At 56.9% G+C, this 20,574-nt stretch overlaps 1 protein-coding gene across 5 annotated transcripts; it reads left to right on the top strand.

The window, feature by feature from the left end:
* The first annotated feature begins 1,419 nt into the window (after nucleotides 1-1,419).
* CLN8 (CLN8, transmembrane ER and ERGIC protein) lies at nucleotides 1,420-19,074 on the top strand. 5 transcript variants are annotated; one of them, XM_027529722.1, is made up of 4 exons: nucleotides 6,151-6,373; nucleotides 6,517-6,587; nucleotides 11,716-12,328; nucleotides 18,214-19,074. In XM_027529722.1, the coding sequence occupies exons 3-4, from the start codon at nucleotides 11,792-11,794 to the stop codon at nucleotides 18,511-18,513; spliced, it is 837 nt and encodes a 278-aa protein (XP_027385523.1). In that variant the 5' UTR covers nucleotides 6,151-6,373; nucleotides 6,517-6,587; nucleotides 11,716-11,791; the 3' UTR covers nucleotides 18,514-19,074. The 5 variants fall into 5 exon arrangements, with proteins under 5 accessions (XP_027385526.1, XP_027385524.1, XP_027385523.1 ...); XM_027529725.1 differs by lacking the exons at nucleotides 6,151-6,373; nucleotides 6,517-6,587 and adding an exon at nucleotides 1,420-1,727; XM_027529723.1 differs by lacking the exons at nucleotides 6,151-6,373; nucleotides 6,517-6,587 and adding an exon at nucleotides 5,229-5,406.
* The last annotated feature ends 1,500 nt before the right edge of the window (nucleotides 19,075-20,574 follow it).

Consider the following 20,574-nt stretch of genomic DNA (forward strand, 5'->3'; position numbering starts at 1 on the left):
ATTCCGTTTTATCGCAGTATCTCTTCTCCCTTCAGAATGGACCATGGTTAACTGAAACGGCCGTGGTTACTTGTTCACTTGGAGCACATCCTAAAAAAATGCTTGGACTTCCCTGGTGGTCCAGTGGTTCAGAATCCACCTGTTAATGCAGGGGACATGGCTTCGATCCCTGGCAAAGGAAGATTTCACATGCCACAGAGCAGCTAAGCCCATGCACCACAACTACTGAAGCCTGAGCGTCTAGAGCCCGCGCTCTGCAAAAGAGAAGCCACCGCAGTGAGCAGGCTGTACACTGCAGCTAGAAAAAGCCCACACGGCAATGAAGCCATAAAGAAATAAATAAGTTTAAAAATTATGAAACAAACTTGATGAAAAGCATTATCTGTATGGGTGTTCTTGCTTTGTATGATACAGTGACTGTCCTAAGCTTAGGCCCTATGTCTTCTCTTGATGCTTGTAAACACAAGTTCAGACCGTCCTGTTATTTTCTTAAGTGAAAGTGAAAATCACTCAGTCGTGTTCGACTCTTTGCCACCCCATGAACTATTCCTTGGAATCCTCCAGGCCAGAACACTGGAGTGAGTAGCCTTTCCCTTCCCCAGGGGATCTTCCCGACCCAGGAATCGAACTGGGGTCTCCTACACTGCAGGCGGATTCTTTACCAGCTGAGCTATCAGGAAAGCCCCTTTTTCTTAAGTGAATTGTGTACTAACAGGAAGGTTGCTCCCAGGTGCTTTGAGGTTGGGAGCTCATTGATTTTCATGGTTAATATTTATTGGTAGAAAAGAACAGAAGACCAGCGTCCAGACATAAAGCTACCCTGTCTGCAGATTTTAGAGTTTTTTTAGTTTATTTTATTCTTTTTAAAAATTTTTGTTTATTTTTGGCTGCCTCTTTTTCACTGTGTAGGCTTTTCTCTGGTTGTGGAGAGTGGGGGCTGCTCTCCAGTAGCACTGGGCGGGCTTCTTGTTGCCGTGGCTTCTCTGGTTGCTGGGCGCGGACCCAGGGCTTGGTGTGCGTGGGCTTTATTGCTCCGTGGCATCTGGGATCTTCCTGGATCAGGGATAGAACCTGTATCCCCGAGTTGGCAGGCGGATTCTCATCCACTGAGTCAAGAGGGAAGCCCTGTCTGCAGTCTTGTTTGGGAACCGTGACTCTGAGGTCAGCGTGTGTCATTTCACCCCAACCTGGTGAGTCTTCCCTAGTGAAGGCGGAAGCAGCCCATCTCGGACCCTCTAGAGGCTTCGTCCTCCATCCTGCTGCTTGTTTTTATCCTGGAACGACTCACACTAAACAGGTTTGGCCGCGGAGCCAGGCCACCCCACCCCCGCCGGGCATGACCATGGCCCCGAGTGGCGCATGGGCGTCCTGTGGCCCTCGCGCTGGGTGACTTTCGTCCAGAGTGACTCAGACCTTGCCTGTGACACTCCCCACGCCTACCAAGTAATTATGGAGAGCCAGAGTCACTCTGCCCTGGTCTCACTGAGCAGAGGACTTTGTCAGAGGATAGTGGTGGTCGGGCCATCCGGGGCCCTCAGGCCCTGGTGAGCGGGACAGCTCGTTGATGGCTCCTCTGGCTCGGTGACTGTAAAAAGAGAAAGGCCTGCGAGTAGGGAGTCTGTCTGCTAATTGCGGCTGTGGTTTCTGCTCAGCTGACCCCAGTCTCACATCCTTGTCTCTGCGCCCAACGCTGCAGTTCCCAGGGGAAAAAAACTGAAAACTCTCGGGTAGGTTTTTGCTGTTTGGCGATTTTGCATGTCCTGTCTCAGTGTGTTACTTTTGGGATTTGCCTGCTTACAGTATTCTACCTGACATTGGGAACACTCAATCCCGTTTTCTTTACGTGCCTGTGTATTTGATATGTGTATCACCTTGTGCTCTGTTTGGCGGGGGATGGACGGCAAATTTTGAGTCTGTAAATTTGTCTGTAAAATAATAACCGAGGTGAGAGATCAAGGTCATTAAATCTCTCTGTGGTATGAATCGAGCATTTCTCACAGTTGCGCTTGACCCTCCAGGTCACCTGATTTCCATCTGGGACCAACCCGAGAGGTGGAACTGGACCGACTGGTTGGGGGGCGTCTCTCACAGGGTTTCTGTTTGTAATTAGGGCATCTCCACCCCCGGCCCCCACAGGGCTGATGTTTCTTGTGCTTCATCTTCCGGGGAGTACAGCATCCAGGGCACCCTCCCCCACGCCGTGACAAGACTGTCCAGACTTGGCCCTGAGGGGGGGTGTTCCAGTTGAGGGTGTACTTCAGTTGGCCCCGGAAGCAGCCTGACTCTGCAGCGCTAGAACCAGCAGTTTTCTCGAGGAGGTTTCGTTGTTACAGTGATGTGTTTGGCCAGGGGAGACTTAAGGATTCTTTGTAACCCACGATAATGACAGCCATTAGCTTCCAGCTCGTTATTTGCACCAGAGGCAAACCGGCTTAGCTGACACTCAAGGAGGAGAAGCCTGGATGCCCAAAGAGACTTTTCTTTTAATATTTATTTTTATTTTACTGATTTGGCTGTGTCGGGTTTTAGCTGCAGCACGCAGACTCGTAGTTGCAGCATGTGGGGTCTAGTTCCCGGACCAGGGATGGATGGAACCCGGGCCCCTGTGTTGGGGCACCGCGTCTTAGCCTCGGGACCACCAGGGAAGTCCCTGGAAGAGACTAGACCAATCTCATCTTCTCCTGTCTGTGGCTCAGAGGTTAATCAAGGCTTCCGAGGTCCCAGAGCAGTAGGAGTAAAACTGGCGAGAGAGAGTTGAGACCCCAGCCTGAGCCTTTAGTGTGTTTTCAGACTCTTGGATCCAAGCCATAGGCACCGTGGTTGGTGGTTCAAAACTATGCTTTGCAGAGAAAGAAATGGACATAATGAATACTCAACAGGAGCAGGAATGACTCTAGGAAGGTACATTTTTCTGTTATAAATGTCTTTTGTTTCCAGGAAGTGTTTGTTTTGCCACAGTTGTTAAGGAACTAGTAAATGGCAACCCACTCCAGTGTTCTTGCCTGGAGAATCCCAGGGAAGGGGGAGCCTGGTGGCTGCCGTCTGTGGGATGACACAGAGTCGGACATGACTGAAGTGACTTAGCAGCAGCAGCAGTATTCATGAGACTGAAACCAAGTGAGTGCTGTTTTGGGGGCTTCAAAGAGCTCCTGTACACAGTCCTTTATGTTTCGGAGCACAAAGAATGGGGTGAGAGGCAAGGTGGTAGGTAAGAGGTGCTTTATTAGAATAGAAGATGCCCTGAGAACGCACTGGCTACAGTTTTACAATCAGAGGAAAAGTGGGGAGGGGAGGAGAACTTCTTTGTCTTTCTTGAGTAGAGGTCATGCTTCCATCATCAGCTCCTCCTCCAGGCTGAGCAAGGGAGTCTTCTTGACTCTACCTGGTTAAGCAAGGTCCACAAATTACTGCTTTTTTGTGTGTGCAGAGAGCACGTTCTGGGGATCCCTAACTTACTGAGCTCACGGGCAGGATGTGGGTCTCACGTCGCCGCTGTTTTGTCGTTGGGGGCATGTCTCGTGCAGTTCTGTTGCTCAGCAAGCCTGCTCTCTTGAGAGATCATGCGAGTCTCTCTCATGAGAGAGATCTACAGGGGTCTCCCGTATTGTTCTACTCACAGCCCCCGAGTGGGATGAATTATTTACTCGCCCACTTTGACCCTTCACTCTGACCCTGTCAAGACTAGTTGCTGAAACAGTGAGCAGCTCCAGTTCAAGGCACCACGAGACCCGTGTGGGGACCTGCGTGGTGGGGGCAGTGGGGAGGAGACTGGGCTCACCTTCAAATACAACAGGGACAAGTAGGGTCACAGCCAAGGAGCAGGGTGTGTCTGGGGGGCTGGGGGACCGGATGTTCCCGGCAGGAAGCATCAAGGTCAGGGCATTCTCACTGGACACTTAACAGGGAGGCCCAGGTGATAACGGGGAGGTGGGGCTGAGGAATCTGATCAGATATCCAGCATGGGGGATTTGTGCTAAAGCTGAACCAAAGGTGCAAAGACAGACCCGAGGTCGGGCCTTGAGGATGGAGGGCAGCCTGGCTCGAGCTGGGGGGACCCCGATCGCCAGCATAGCCAGAATCCAGAGTCTGTGCTTGTTTCTGACCTGTAATCCGCAGATGGCCAGCACAGGTCCAGTGCTTTCAACTGTTGACTGGCAGCAGGCTGTGGGGGTACCACTCTCCAGTGTAACATTCCAGAGTTACTCCACTCCGGAGAGTGACTCCCGGGTTTAAAACTGGGGAGATCCCTCCCTCCCTCCCTTGGTTCTTAGGAAGAGAGGAGAAATCCCAACAGCCGCTCCCCCCCGCCCCGTCTGCTAATGTCTTCTAAAAACCTGTCTTTTTCTTGATGAAACAATGAGCGTGTACTGCTTATATCAGAAAGAAAGATGCCACCCTGGCCACCTCCTCTACAAGTTGTGTTTTCCGTCCTCTTCTCTACACTCTCACAGCTTGGACCCCCAAACTCGGCCTCCCGGAGCCCTGTGGGAAATGGGACCAGTCAGTCAGTTACCCTCACCCCGGCTTGGCTTCCTCAATCGACCATTTACAGAAAGGGCTTAGCTTGGTCACACACTCACACCACACATCACACAGCAGGGAGAGGGATCCCTCACCCCGGCTTGGCTTCCTCAATTCCCCCGGTTATTTATCACTAGTTACACCTGTAATTTTCGGAAAACATGACTGGTTTTTTCAGGGTGCTTTAAAGATAGCAGAGCAGAATGCAAGACCCTTGAAAGCACTGAGGAATTTACTGCCCGTGTGACTAGCAAGTCATCACCTGGCGCCGCCGACCCCAGCTCCTCTTCTGCAAGGCGGCCTGGTCACCGCCTCGCGCGGAACTAAGCGCGTGCTCCGGAGCCTCTCCAGGGCCGAGGTCGGGAGGCGGAGGCGGTGGCTCCCCCAGCGGTTCACATCTATTTCCACAGGACAGGTAGGACTCGGGGTTCAACCTAGACAATGAGGCATGCCCGAGTGTGAGCGGAAACCTCCAGTGTGCTGGAAGGACACAGTAATCGATACTTTCTTTTCAAGGGCGCTGATAATGTCCATGTCTTATTTCATCCTCAGAGAAGTCCTGAGAGGTGGCTGAGGCCGTGGTTCTCCTCACGGGTTACAGGGGCAAGAAAACTGCAGAGTCTGCGGGCTGGGCGGCATTGCTGCAGCTCAGTCAAGTGACTGCGGGCGCCTCAGGCAGCGGGTCAAGGTGGGGCTGGAGGGCAGAGGCCGCTTCCCATGGGACCCCACGGGCTCTTTCTGCCGCACCCGCTCTGGTCACTGGTCGCCGCGGAGGTGCCGGGCACGGGCCCAGGGGCTACTTAACACCACAGTCAGAAAATCAACAGGGAACTAGGACAAACGCAAGAGAGCACAGGATGCCCAGCGGTGACAAGTGCCCTGGAGGTAGCCTCGGGGATGAGACCGCGGGGAGGGCGCTGCTGGGGACACAGGAGCACGCGGGCGGCCGGGTGTGAGCAGGGCCGCGGGTCAGCGGGGTCTCACGGCCTCTCCCCGCTGCTCCATCCGGGGCGCAGGGCTGCCTGGCTCCAGGCCGGGAGGTGGTCCCGGAGCTCCAGAGCCCGGCCTCGTGCTCCCGGGGTGAGGCCCCCATGCTGGGCGGGGACCAGGAGGCGGAGAGGGGGGGTTCACCCGCCGACCTCACGGCCCCACGAGCCACCGGGCAGCAGTGCGGTCCCCGCCCCGGGCACGCGCGCCCGGCCGGCGCCCGGAGCCGGCTGCCCCGGCGCGCGCGGGGCCAGCCTGTAGGGAGCTGGTTACCTGCCCGCCCGAGGGGAAGCGAAACTGCGCCCGCGGCCTCTGCCGGGGGATCACTGCGGGCCCGGGGCTCCGCCGGGTGTCTCCGCGGGGCGCGGCGGGGGAACCGAGGCGTGGTCGGGCTGCGTTCCCGGCGAGTGCGGGACCGGCGGCCCTTTCCTGGTCCATCTCGGTCGGAGGAACAGACCTGGGCCGTGAAGGGCGCGTCCCGGCCTGGTTCCCTAGAGGCCAGAGAGCTCCGCCCCACCCCACGCTCGTGGTACGGCCCGCGCCCCCTGCACGCGGTGGTATGGCCCGCACCCCTCCGTGCGGTGGTACGGCCCGCGCCCCCGCCCAGCGCGCACCCTTGGTATCGCCCATAGCTGGGAGGCCACGCCCCCTGGTGCGCATGCGCAGCGCCGGGCGCGAGGGTCTCAACACATCGGTGTTCGGGTGGGCGCTGGGCGGGGCCGGGTTCTCCTACTGGTCCGCGTCTCCTCGACGATCTGAGAGCCCCAGCCCCGCGCTGAGGATCCCCGCGCCCACCAGGTGCAGTCAGCGGTGGTGACGGCCAGGCCTGGACTGTGGGGGCGGGATCCGGCTCGCCCGTCCTCAGGTGAGCGCGCAGGGGGTCAGGTTGTCCTGTCCGCAGGTGGGCTGGGCAGTGACCAGGTCGCTCCGTCCTCGGGTGAGCCGCGCGGGGGTCTAATCGCCCCTTACGCAAATGGGCCGGCAAGGATCAGGTCGCTCTGTCCGCAGGTGAGCATGCAGAGGGGCAGTCGTCCTGTCCGCAGGTGGGCCGGGCAGTGGTCAGGTCGCTCCGGCAGCAGGTGAGCCGCGCGGGGCTCGGGCCGCGGTGGGAGGGGTGCAGTCCGCGGGCGGTCCGAGAGGACACTGGCAGGCCGGCCCAGACCAGGTCGTGCTGGCTGTAGGACTTGTTTATATTTTTTGAATTATGTTCATTGAGAGTGTTTTTTTACTTACTTTTTGAATGTCAAAAATTAAGTTTATTCTGCGTTAAATATTGACGTAAAATGGGTTGTACCACTTTAAAACTTGGAGAACACCTCTTTCACACTGCAGATTAAAGAGATGCAATTTTGTGGGTGGAATAGGGAATAGGAGCTTTTTTAGGAGATGAAAAGTACTGAAAAGTAAAAGAGGAGAGCTCCACAAGGTGAGATGGAAATTGACCAGTTTTTTAAAGACTTGGCTGGTTCTCTCCAAGCCATCAGTTGCTGCCACATCTCATCTTTAACTCAGTGGGATCTTCCTGCATGTCTTCACACGAGCTCTGCTCTGCATTCTCAAATCAGTGATATTCTTTTTTTTTTTTTTTGAAGTATGATTGCTTTACCATGTTGAGCGTGTCTTTAAATTTTGGGAAAAAAAATGTTTAAAAGCTGCTGAAGTATAATTCTCAAAATACAGAGACGTAATTCCTGAGCAAACAGGGAGCACAGATCAGGTTGGACTAACTCACTGAGGAAAGACCGTCAGAGAGGACAGAACCAACTACGGGTCGGCGGTTGGAGCGGGGGATAGTCCAGGAACGCCGCACCTAATAGGTGCCTCTGGCTGACCTCACAGTGCAGTCCCTGCCAAACAGACCTGCTGTGTGCCCTGGAAGGTCAGGTGACCTTCAGAGGCCTGCAAGCGACCGAGGGTGCCTTAAGAAAGCCTGCTTTTCCCTCTTTCTGATATATTTCCAAGTTTTGGATCAGTGTAGCCTCCAGAGAACGGTGGAAGCTCACACCTGCTCTGGTGGCAAGACCCCGGTCCCCGGGATGGGGCAGCAGAAACCCTTCTCTTCAGTTTCCTAAGACACCTGGTCCAGTGCAGGGAAGCGGCCAAAACCACCGAATCTTGTGAAAGAGACGAAGTTTGTACATAGATTGATTTCCCGAAGTAAATGGAGGCCTGTGGTGCAGAGGCGGGCTTTCCAGCCCCGGAGCCCCTTCCCCTTAGCTGTGGGGCCTTGGCTGCCCAGAAGCAGGGGCTGCAGTGGGGTGACTCCAGAGCCCCCCAGGATTGAAAGAGCAGGGGACCATGCTCCTGGGTGTGGCTGTGCAGGGGGAAGCAACAGTGACCTCGAGCTGGGTTCTGAGGTAAGGCCAGCCTGCTGCCACGGGACCAGCTGGCCCCGGGTCCCCTTGCCTAGAAGGTGAGGGGTGTGGTGGGGTGGGGGGCAGGCGCTGAGCCGCTGGAGCTCTGCCCGCCACCCTCTGGTCTGTGCTGCCTTCCTGAGCAGGGCCCTGCTGCACCCTGGGGTGCTGCTTGCCAAGGGGCAGCAGTGCCACCTCAGGGTTCTGCGGGCTCTCTGGCCGCTGACTAGGTTCCTGCAGACTACCTCCAACCCAAGGCCTGGACTTGCCCCTCATGGCTCAGATGGGTCACCTCACCTGTGTATCCCTGAGGCCCAGGGTGACAGGTTGGACCTGCCCAACCTGCCCAGAAGCTCTGAGCAGGCAGCTCTGCAGGAGGGTGTGTTCAGGGAGGGCTTGAGCAATGACCAGGGTGGGGCGGGTATACTGGGATCGAGTCCTGGGGGTGGAGTACGGGGGGTCCAGTCCTGGGGTTGAGTCCTGTGGGTGGAGTCCTGGGGGTGGAGTACGGGGGTGGGGTACTGGGGGTCGGGTCCCGGGGATGGGGTATGGGGGTCGGGTCCCGGGGGTGGGGTACGGGGGTTGGGTACTGGGGTGGAGTACTGGGGTCAGGTCCTGGGGGTGGAGTATGGGGGTCAGCTCCCAGGGGTTGAGTCCTGGGGTCGAGTCCTGGGGGTTACATACTGGGGTCGGGTCCCAGGGGTGGAGTACTAGGGGTCAGGTACTGGAGTGGAGTACTGGGGTCAGGTACTGGGAGTAGAGTACTAAGGCAAGGTACTGAGGCTGGGTACTGGGGGTGGAGTACTGGAGTTGAGTACTGGAAGTAGAGTACTGGGGTCAGGTACTGGGGGTGGAGTACTGGGGCCAGGTCCTGGGGGTGGGTCCTGGGGTTGGGTACTGGGGGTGGCGTACTGGGACCAGGTCCTGGGGTGAAGTACTGGGGTTGAGTACTGGGGGTCGGGTACTTGGGTGGAGTACTGGGGGTGGGGTACTGGAATCAGGTACTGGGGGTGGAGTACTGAGGCCACGTACTGGGGTTGGGTCCTGGGGGTGGAGTACTGGGGTTGAGTACTGGGAGTAGAGTACTGGGGTCAGGTACTGGGGCTGGAGTACTGGGACCGGGTCCTGGGGTCAGGTCCTGGGGTGAAGTACTGGGGGTCAGATACTTGGGTGGAGTATTGGGGGTGGAGTACTGGGGTCAGGTACTGGGGGTGGAGTACTGAGGCAAGGTACTGGGGGTGGGTCCTGGGGTTGGGTACTGGGGGTGGAGTACTGAGGTCAGGTACTGGGGTTGGGTACTGGGGGTGGAGTCCTGAGGTCGGGTGCTGGAGTGGAGTACTGGGGGTCAGGTACTGGGGGTGGAGTCCTGAGGTTGGGTGCTGGAGTGGAGTACTGGGGGTAGGGTACTGGGGGTGGAGTACTGAGGTCGGGTACTGGGGTGAAGTCCTGGGGTCAGTTCCCAAGTCTGCAGAGGGAGTTGCGTCCATGTGTCTGATGGGTCCCACCTCGGCTTTGTCTGGCCTGGGAGCTTTAGTGTCTGCCTTGACCGCAGCACAGATCCTGGAAGGCGTGAGGACCCGGAACCAGGCTGAGGTTGCCTGTCAGTGACTCTGGAGGCCAGTGGTTTCCCTGGTTCCTGGGTGCTGGGAGCCGCCCTCTCCTCTGCCCTGGCTTCTCCTGTGTCTTCAGAGGTGGGTGGTCGACTCTGCTGCGGCCTCACGTCTCCACTTCCCACCCTCCCGGGCCCTCTGCCTGGCCCCTCAGGACCGCACGTCTCTGTGTGCCGCCTGGTGGGCAGCAGGAAGGTCAGAGGCGGGGACGTGGCATGGGGGGTGCTGGTTTGTTCTGGGCTTTCTCTCCAGGATGACTGGGTTTGGTTTGGTTTTTAACTTGGCTCACAGTTAAAACCACCTGCAGCACACAGGAGACGTTCACACGCTTTCAGTTGCATTTACTTGGTTAGGAAAAGGAAGCCACTAAACCACTGCTTCTCAGAGTCGCAGGGCCCTAGAGCTGGGGGCACTGGGCATGTTCAGTGGTTCTGTACCTGCTTAGGGCACCTGGGCATGTCAGACATGCCCGCAGCTGGCCCTTCAGGGCAGTGAGGGCAGGCCCTGGGCAGGTGCCCGGGGCGCCCTGCGTGATTGAAAGGAACAGGTGAGTCCTCAGGCGGTCTGAGCCCCCGGCCCCGCTCTGAGGGCCTGGACGTGGTGGTCAGAGGTCTGTGGAGCGGCCTGGGCTCACCTGGCTCCTGGGAATCCGCGGTCCCATGAGCCGGGCAGACCCCCAGCCAGCAGCCCCGCATCGGCTCCTGCCCTCCTCTCCGCCGACCTCCATCCTGCAGTCAGACTCCGGCTCCTGGGTTCCCTCTCCTAAACTGTGGAGCCGGGGTCAGAACCTACCGCCCTGTTCCTGGTTCTTTAGTCCCGGGGCCCCAGGGTCCGCCAGCCTTGGAGAAGAGGCCTCTGTACAGGCCACTCCCCTGGAGAGCTCGAGTTGTTTAGTCAGAGCTTTTCAGGGTCACAGGGGAAGGGGAACCCCCATTTCAAGACAGAGCTCCATGAAGTGAGGTGCTGGCTCGGAGTGCAGTGCCAGGGGGACGTGTGAAGGGAGGGGGTGGACAGGATGAAGGCTCGGGAGGGGCTGCCTTTCAGCAGAGCTTAGGGTCGCACGGCCCCTGTGTGGAGCCTGGCTCTGGACGGTGAGGCTTCCTTCCATCTGCCCGGCCCACTCCTATCGGAGCTGGTCCTCACCCTGTTTAGCTGGAAGCTGACCACTGCGGGACCAGATGGCTCCGGGCTCTGTTCTGAGAGGGTCAGGCAGGTGTGGCCACGGAGGACAACAAAGCCCGTGGTGCTCACAGGGCCTGGAGGTGGGGCCCGGGGCTCAGAGGGCAGAGGGCAGGACAGAGTGGGATGGAGGCCACGGCCTGTCCTGGGGTTTGCTGGGAAAGGCAGGCAGGGTGGGGTGAACACGAGACTGGCCTGTTCTAGTGATTTCTCTGGGCTTTGGGCGACAGGGGTGTTCTGAGCTGCCAGGCACCCGGCCGGGGTGATCCAGGCAGAGGGGTGTCCTCTCCCGGGGGATAGGGCAGGTGGCAGAGGCTGGGCCTGGCCGGGGGGGTTGGCACAGGTCATGGGCGGCTCCTGGTGGGCCCTTGGCTAGTAGGGTGGTGTCTAGGGAGTCCAGATGTCAGAACATCACAGTAGACAGAAATATAGATATATACACACACACAGATGTGTACATACATAGATGTACACACAGGTGTACACAGATACACGCACACATAGATGTACACAGATACACACAGATGTGTACACACATAGATGTACACACACACAGAGATACACATATGCACAGAGATCAGAGAGATACATGCACACACAGATGTATACACACAGATACACATACAGATGTACATACAGAGAGATACATGCACACAGATGTACACACACAGAGATACACACAGATGTGTACACACATACACATATGCACAGGGATCAGAGATACACACACATAGATGTACACACATAGATAGACATACAGATTACACACAGAGATACACGCACACACAGATGTACACACAGAGATACACACAGAGACGTGCACACACAGATGAGTCGGGCCAGTGTCTTTCCCTGCCCCGTCCACACCCCCTCCGTCTGTCATGTCACTGTCTCTTATGCGTCTTTCCCTCCAGTGGAAGCTTTCTTGCTGTGTGTGTGTCACCCAGATGCAGGAGCACAAGGTGGGGGCTTGTTGCCCGTGCTGTGACCGTCTTCCTGGCGCGGGCGCGGCCTGCGTGCCGCTCTGTCCGGCCAGCAGAAGGTCAGGCTCTGTTCTTCCCCAGGGTGAGGACGGGCGCATGAGGGTCCGGGGGCTGCGGCCCTGGTGCAGCGTGTGGACCCCGGCCTGGCTGAGACGACATGGGCAGCATGAGCCTCCTGGGCGCTGGTGCCCTTGACCTGGACTACACCTCCGGGCGGGTCCGCGGGGTGCTGGTGGCCGCCGGCTGTGCCTTCTACCTGGGCGTCTTCGTGGTCTGCCACCGGCTGTCCTCCTCCCTGAACGCCACCTACCGCTCGCTGGCGGCCCGCGAGCAGGTCTTCTGGAACCTGGCGGCCACACGTGCGGTCTTCGGCATCCAGGGCACCGCGGCGGGGCTGTGGGCGCTGCTGCTGGACCCCGTGCTCCAGGCTGACAAGGCACTCGGCCAGCAGGACTGGTGCTGGTTCCACATCACCACGGCGACCGGCTTCTTCTTCTTCGAGAACCTCGCCCTTCATGTGTCCAATGCGCTCTTCCACACCTTCGACGGCTTCCTGGCTGTGCACCACCTCTTCGCTTTCCTGGGGTTTCTCGGGTCTGCGGTCAACCTCCAAGCCGGCCACTACCTGCCCATGGTCACGCTGCTCCTGGAGATGAGCACGCCCTTCACCTGCATCTCCTGGATGCTGCTGAAGGTAGGCCCCCCACACCTGCTCAGTCTGTTCCTCCATAGCCTCTGCGCCCGGCCGCAGTCCCTTCACCCCTGACGCCCCTGCTGCTGGCCCCTTGTGGCCTGTGCTGTCCCCAGGCTGGGTTAGAGCTTAAAGGCAGTAGGAAGCTCATTCTGATCGAATTGCATTTTAATAATTTTCAGCAGGCTTCCAGCCATGGCAAAAGAAGACGTGCTGGATGTCGTGTCTGCCGTGGTGGACAGGGCTTTCGGTAGATGCTCACTTGGTTCCTGTGTCGCGTCTTCATGGTGGCGCTGTGGCTCAGGAGTTGCGGCTCACGGGTTTAGTTGCAGACGCCCCCTGGCGAGTGGGATCAAACCCGTGTCCCCTGCCTTGGAAAGTGCAATTTTAACCTGGACCGCCAGGGAGGTCTCAGTAGACAGTATTCGTAAGCCCTTGAAAATGTGCTTTTTCTGTGTGTCTCTTGAAGGTTTTATTTCACGTTGCATTATTTTACACACATCTTCGTGGCCAGCACAGCATTGTCAGCCGTAGGACACGTGTGCAGCAGGTTTCTGGAGCTTACTCGTCCCGTTTGATTTGAAGCCTGCTGCCTGTTGATGGGTACCTCCCTGCTGCCTCCCTGCCACCCCCGGCAGCCGCCCTCCACCGTTTGACTTAGGGCTGCCGGATGCCTCGTCCACATGCACTTGTGCCGTCTCTCCTGTCCTGGTTTGTGTCACTGGGTGAACGTCCTCCGGGTCCGGCCGTGCTGTCGCACACTGAAGAGCTCCCTCCTTTTCTCGGGCTGGAGGGTTTCCCGTTACGAGTGTGAGCGCGTTCTCCTCGCCCGCCGTCCGTCAGGGAGCGGTCGGGGGTGCTTCAGCCTCAGTCACTGTGACTCGCGCTGCGGTGAACTCAGGGGCGCTGAGGCCCTTCCAGATCCTGGTTTCGGTTCCTTTACTGGGCCCTAAGGCAGTTCCGGTTTTAGAAACAAACCCCCCCGCGCTGTTCCCCACAGTGGCTGCACATTCTTTGTTCCCACCAGCAGCGCAGAATTCGAGGTTCTCCATGTCCTCAGCAGTGTATGCTTTCTTTATTTCTTGGCTGTTGGCTCATTGCCTTCGGTCTTGTTTCTCCCTGATGACTGGTGACAGGGAGCATGTTTTCATTTCATCTGTCTGTGGGCCATTGGTATGTCATCTTTGGAAAACCGTTCAAGTCCTTGGCCCACGTTTCAATCAGAGTCTTTGTTATTTTTTACTGTTGAGTTGTAGTCCTGTTTTAAAAAACAATTTTATGTATTTATCTATTTATTTTTGGCTGTGCTGGGTCTTCGTTGCTGCTCACTGACTTTCCTCTTGTTGCAGAGAACAGGGTCTTCCCTCCAGTTGCAGTGGCAGGCTTCTCTTTTTTCGGCTCGTGGGCCCTGGGGCTCGTGGGCTCGGTAGCTGCGACTCCTGGGCTCCAGAGTGTAGGCTCAGTAGGTGTTGCTCAAGGGCATAATTGCTGTGCAGCACGTGGGGTCTTCCTGGATCAGGGGTCAAGCCTGTGTCTCCTGCAGTGGCAGGCGGCATTCTTTACCACTGAGCCACCAGGGAATCCCTGGAGTTCATATGTTCAAGATTAATCTCTTATTAGACATATGGTTGGCAAATATTTTCTCCCACTTTGTAGGTTGCCTTTTCACTCTGTTGTTTCCTTTGCTTTGAAGAAGCTTTTTAGTTTGCCGTCCCGGTTGTTTATGTTTCCGTTGCCTTTGTTTTTGGTGTAATGTTCGTCAGAAGATGCGGTGTCTCCAGCCTTGTTCTTTTCTTTGAAGGTTGATTTGGGTATTTGGGGTCCTCTGTGGTTTCGTGTGAACTTTAGACTTTTATTGTTGTTACAAATGCCCTTGGCGTTTTGGCAGGGGTTACACTGTACACCTGCCATGTGGCTCAGATGGTAAAGAATCTGCCTGCCGTGCGGGAGATCTGAGTTCGATCCCTGGGTCGGGAAGATCCCCTGAAGAAGGAAAAGGTAACCCACTCCAATATTCTTGCCTGGAGAGTCCCATGGACAGAGGAGCCTGGTGGGCTACAGTCCAGGGGCTTGCAAAGAGTCGGACTCGACTGAGGACCTGACGCACCTTACACTGAACCTGTAGGTGACTGGGACCTCCCTGGTGAGTTTCCAGTTCAGTTATTGTGTTCTTCAGCTCCTTGGTTTCCGTTGGGACTTTGTTTATATTTCATCTGTTCACTAACGTTCCATTTTTATAAACCGTGTGTTTCTCTTGGCCGCACGGGGTCTTTGCCGCAGCACACAGGCCCTCTCTGGTTGCCATGTCAGGCTTCTCGTCGCCGTGGCTTCTCCTGTTGCAGACCATGAGCTCCAGGGCACTCAGGCTCAGGAGCTGTGGCACGTGGGCTTCACTGCTCTGCGTGTGGGGTCCCGGACCCGGGACCAAGCCCTGTCCCTGCACTGGCAGGCGGATTCCCAGCGCCTGGGCCACCAGGGAAGCCCAGTGTCCCACTCTGTCCGTGTGTCCTCCTGCCCCCGGGGAGCATCCTGTGCCAGTCCCAGGGACTCCCCTCAGCAGGGCTGGGGATGGGTCTTGTCCCTCTGTGTGGAGTGAAATGTTGTGCCTCATCTCCGGGCCTCTGTTGGAGTCTGTGCGTCAGAGGGAGCTGACCTCTTCCCAGATCGCGGTCAATCGGCCCAGCCCAGGCCCTGGGCCTTCTTGTCAGCATCCTCCTGGGGGAGGGTGGAGGCTGTGGCTTTTGTCTGCTCACAAGTTGGGGTGCTGGACGCCCCAGCCCCTCCCTCTTTGGCGTGAAGCAGGGAGCTGGGGTCTCCTCCTGACCCCAGGGTGCTGTGGGACATGGACCGTCCTGTCGCTCCTGGGGGCCTGTCCTGGCGGCAGGGCCCTTTCCGTGGGTCCCTGATTCCTCACGACGGAGTTTGCCTGTGGCCTGCAGCTCACACAGGCCTCCCCCAGCGCCCCTCACACGTCAGGCACTGGGGAGGGGGTCTTTGGCAGCTCCTCCCGAGGTGGGGCGGCCCCCCTCCTCAGGAAGCAGACAGACCCCAGCTGTGGGGGGGATCCCAGAGGGAGGCACTTTGTTTGGGGTCTTTTCCCTCTGAAGTGTTTGGATGCCATTCACTTAGGATGGAGATGAAAAAGGGGGGTCTGGGAATGGGACCCCCTTCTTGCAGCCTTGCTGTGTTCACCACATGGCCAGCGGCCCCACAGCAAAGCTGTCCCCTCAGCTAGGACAGCTCAGAGCCAGTGTGTCCAGGTAGACTAGTTCTAGTTCAGGTCCTGTTGAGCCTTGGGAGTAAATGCCACTCAGATGCTGAAACCCCTCTAAGCCTTTCATAAAGCTGCCGAGTTCTTGCTTCGTAGGGCTTCGGGGTCCAGGCACTCTCGCCGTGGACTCTGGTTTGATGAGATGCAGGCGGTGTCAGGACCGGACGTCACCACCGTGTGATGTAGTTTACACCCCAGATGGGCTCATGCTTCTGTTTCCTCCTTCAGTTTGGTTCTGAAATGCTGTTTAGAAATAATAATAAATAAATTACACACTCATACATCTAAGCTGGTTCATCCAGAGAGACACTAATCCAGGTGTAGATGAATTGATATTAAAAAAAAAAACAGTGAATTTATGTATAAATATATACTAGGCACACTACTTGCTGGGACCCAAGCTAGACAAAGGAACCTTTCATGGTTCAGTCTCAGATTGTTACTGACCCAGCTTTTCTCAGAGCATTTGGTGATGATGAATGCAAAAATTTTAGTGCCTGAGTAAGAGCAAAAATGCTCAGTTCTCAAGCTTGGAGTTTTCTGAACTTAATGCAATTATTGTAGGAGTAAAAGTTCATGCTTCTGGTGTAGACGTTAGTGATTTAAGATGACTGCTTTCAGCACGTGGGGAAACCGTGGGAAAGAGGACATTTAGTGAACTTTGGAGGAGACCACTCAGTGGGTGGAAGATGGCTTGCTGGCCTCTTGGGTGGAAAGGATGAGCAGTGGCCCCCCGTCCCCCAAGCATCCGCAACTCACTCTGCACTTTGTGTGTGCACCCCAGGGCACGCTTAGCTCACGTCCCCACTCTGCAGTTTGTACATTTAACGTCCTTGGGCCAAGGCAAAGGCTAAATCTTTCTCATGTAAGGACTCTCTCATTGAAAGCCTCAAACCTTACATGTTTTGGTGTTTGCACTTTTCTGTCTGATCGTACAGTGTAAGGAATTTTACTTGTGTGAGTCATGATTCTGACTGACATCAAGTGGAGAATGCCTGCCCCCACACTGGGTATAAAACTGTTTCTATAGAACTGTGTTGTTTCCCTAGTACTCTGTGGTTTTCTTTTTCTTTGAAATATTGACATTTCATCCATTTGAAAAAAAGTATTTTTAAGTAAGGTGGGAAGTGAGATCCCATTGGATTTCCCAGGAAGCGAGCAAGCATCCTGATGTAATTACATCATCCATCCTTTCCCTGGGGAGTCAAAATGCTGCCCAGTATCAGCTCTCCGTATATTTTACTTACTTCTCATTTTGTGTTGTTTATTTCTTGCACTGCAATCACCTTATTTCTGAAGCGTCCCCACATTTCATCCTTTACTGAGGCACCTTCAGCCCTCCTGGTGCATTTACTGCATGGGTGGAATTATTTAGAGTTATTTTAAAGCGATAAAATATGGAGGGAGGTATTCTCTTATTTAGACTAAATCTGGATGGATTCTAGGAGGGAAGAATGTAATGCCTTTTGAATGTTTTCCATCCGAGAACATGTGTGCCCCAATTCATCCAAGACTTTTTCCAAAGACCTGGGCTCCTGGGATCCTGGGATCCTGTTAGGGAATCCTGGGCTCCCCGCTTCCTGCTGTTTCTCTCTGCCTTGTCCTTCTGCTTTTCTTCACACTCATTTCTTAGCCTAGGCTTGGTAGAAGCTAATGTAAATAGAGTTTTTAATATTTAAAACTGCTGGAATAAATAGGGTGTTTCTCTGGGTATTATCTGCAGATGATTTAAACATCCCTGGTAGTAGAAGAGGACACAGTCATGTCTGGCCTAGAAACAGCAGGCAACTCAAATTTTCTGTGAAGTTATTTTTGGAAGTTCACAGTACTTCAGACAAGGAAGAAACTCCTGTTTTCCCACTGTTTTAAGTCGGCCCTGGGTCACGGGTCCCGTTGCTTCTCGTCTGTCCGTGTCAGAGCTGTGTGAACACCTTCTGCAGCTCTGAGAGGTTAGGGTCTTCCTCTGTTACAGTGTGGTCCCTCCAGAGGTCGGTGTCCGTGTCCCTCCCTGTTCCCAGGGTCACCAGGCAGCTGCCTGGCCCGCGGCAGTGCCTCCCTGGGCCCGTCTCTTCCTGCGCGTTCCAGATGGGCCCTCCCCTGGGAGGGGGCCCAGGATGAGCCCCAGCCCCAGTGTGGCCCAGAGCGGCAAGGACAGGCCGGGGTGCACAAGCTTTTGGGTCTGAGGTGTGCGAGCTGTCCTGGTGCAGCGAGATCCCCGCCACAAGCCACGAAGGCTTATCTCTGTATGCCCCGTCTGCTGTGCAGAGTCTTCAGGTTCCCTGTTGGGTTGTGGCTACAGCTAGTTTTTCTGTGAATTTAGAATAATTTTAGGGCATGTTCACTTGGGCTTGTGTCCATGGGCTACTGGGGTGACAGTGCCAGAAGACAAACGGGGTCACATCTCATCCCGGGGCCTCGGGAGGTTGGTCACGGGTGATGGACGGGTCTCCCAGCGTCGCCTAGTCACTGGCTGTGTGCAGTGTGTGCACGACCCGGGGCGGGGGGAGCTCGGGGCTGGGGGGGGCAGTCCCAGGGAGGGAGGCGCCAGGCGACTGTGGGCGGGGCGAGCGGCGGGAGGCCCGCGGCCCCGCCCCTGACCGCTCTCTGCGCCCGACAGGCCGGCTGCGCGAACTCTCGGCTCTGGAGGCTGAACCAGTGGGCCATGGTGCACCTGTTCCACTGCCGCATGGTGCTCACCTACCACATGTGGTGGGTCTGCCTGGGTCACTGGGCCGGCCTGGCCCGCAGCCTCTTCCCGCCGCACCTGGCGCTCTTCGTGGTCGGCCTGGCCCTCCTCACGCTGCTCATCAACCCCTACTGGACCCGCAAGAAGACGCAGCAGCTGCTCAACCCCGTGGACTGGAACTTCGCGCCTGGCACCCCCAACGGGCCAGCGCAGCCCAAGAAGGCCAGGTAGCAGCCTCGACCCCCAGCCCGCGGCCTACGGCCGCCCCCCAACACCAACCCCCAGGCGTGCGTGCCGGCCGCGTGGCGCCGGATGGCCCCAAGCGGACGTGCCCACGGACAGCGTCCTGCCCGGCCTGTGTGCGGTCTCCCCAGGAGGGCTGTGGGGCAGCCCCCGAGGCGTCCCTGCGACCTGCTCACGGCCATGCTCATGTGGGCAGGAGAGAAGGCCCGCAGGTCATTACCCCGACACCCGCCGAGGGGGCGTCTCCCTGGCGAAGCTTATCCAAGCGAGAATTTTGCTTCCCCTTTGTGAGGCTCTGCTGACACTGGAGGGAGATGAGAGTAATCACTTGTCTGGATGTGAGAGCTGCTTTTAACCAGGTGTGCAGCCAGCCCGTTACTCCTAATCGCTGTGGGTTTCGAGTCAGGGAGCCGTCGGGGGGACCCGTCTCGCGGTGCTGGGCTGCAGGCCGCCACCCTCACGTGTTGGCCCCACAGTTTGACTTGACACTGCTGACATCTTTTTCTTGCCACGAATGTGCAATTAAAATGAAAAGCTTGTATCTGTTGACAGTGCCCTTGAGTGTTTTTGGAGAACAGGTTTATTGGTCGTGAGAGTCTCCTGTGCCCTGGGGAGCGCGGGGGTGGGGGGCGCACACAGGTCAGGAGGTTAACACCTGCTTGCCTCAACTGGAGAGTCGGTTTCAACGTTAAACACACCCAGCAAACCGCGTTCCTCCTGGGGCTTCTTCCCCTCGCAGAGACCCTGGGGGCCGAGGCTGTTTCCACCGCCCAGAACTTGAATCAAGTGACCTCAGTTCACAGAACCTGAAGGCACGTCCCTGTGTATCTCTCAGTGCGGTTCACCTTGCTGCAGAGGTTTTCCATCTTGGAGATGCAGCTGTGATGATAAGTCTTCACGTGCTCAAAACTCAGGTTAAGATCTGAAAAGGTCAGCTTGATTCCCATGTGACCCTCACTGGGACTTTGACCTTCCCGGTTCAGTCTCTGCATCCTGTCCCAGCCAAGCTGGTGTTGGCTCCACCCCGACCAACTTCCTGGGAAGACACAGCCTGGCATTCGGGCAGAAGGAGCCTCCTGAGATGATGACCCAGCATCCCGGTGTCTCTGCTGCCTGACAGCGTTTGCCCTCCTCCACCCCGAGCGTCCCCTCGCTCGGCTCTGCCGGTGTTGCTGTTCTGGCTTCTGAGGCTTTCACAGTCACAGCGCTGGATGCCGAGGGTGCCTCGCTCTTTGGCACGAACCCCGCTGGGGAGTTGGCACCGTCCGTCTTCACAGCAGGGCCTGAGGCTTGGGTGGTGGCCGGCTGGGCAGCAGCCTCGCAGCTGAGGCCCGTGAACTGTGTGCAGCACAACAGCACCCTGCTGACCCCGGCCATCGGGCCCAGGTGCATCCCCGGTTTGCAGAGCACTGAGTGGCCATGTCTGCCTGTCCAGGACAGGCGCAGGGTCCACCAGGAAGGGCAGTGTTAGCAGTTCAGGGGTGAGAGTCAGCCCTGTGGCAAAGCCACATGGGTGTGGCTGGGCGCCATGCAGGGTCAGCCGGCATCAGGGCTGGTCTGGCGATGGGCTGACGGGCTGACGTTTCCTTTCAATGCGTCCCTGTTTAAAGAAGCACAATGGGAAGACCGGCTCCTCTTCCTCCTGCACGTGCACCTTGGAGTCTAGTCCCTGTGCCTCACAAAGGCCAGAGGCTGCCCCAGGACGGGGTGCGGAGCTGTCGGGTGGGGGTGGGGGCCCCTCTGGGGTCGGAGCAGGAGGCTGGCTCCTGCACGCATCCCCCAGGGTCCTCTCCTCAGGGCTCCAAGCTCTCACCTGATCTGCCCATCTGATGGAGCCCGCGTGAGGTGGGCAGGACCCAGAGCTGGGGGAGTAGCCCCAGGAGGAGGGGAGCGGGTCCGAGTGAGCCAGCAGCCCAGGAGGTCCGACAGATTTCTCGTTGTTCGAGTCATGTTTGCAGCTCACCCAGAAGAGTGGTGCACACACCCCTGTGGGTGCTTTCAGTTCACCTCCCTTTACTAAACTTCTGCTCTAGTGGGAGAGCTTACTAA

Source organism: Bos indicus x Bos taurus, chromosome 27 (assembly GCF_003369695.1).
Source record: "Bos indicus x Bos taurus breed Angus x Brahman F1 hybrid chromosome 27, Bos_hybrid_MaternalHap_v2.0, whole genome shotgun sequence".
NCBI lineage: Eukaryota > Metazoa > Chordata > Mammalia > Artiodactyla > Bovidae > Bos > Bos indicus x Bos taurus.

What these genes read in the sequence shown, in the direction of transcription:
- CLN8 (XM_027529725.1), top strand. Translation starts at nt 11,792, where the DNA reads ATGGGCAGCATGAGCCTCCTGGGCGCTGGTGCCCTTGACCTGGACTAC. An exon ending in TCTCCTGGATGCTGCTGAAG is followed by an intron (nt 12,329 to 18,213) that starts GTAGGCCCCCCA and finishes TGCGCCCGACAG; the next exon opens with GCCGGCTGCGCGAACTCTCG.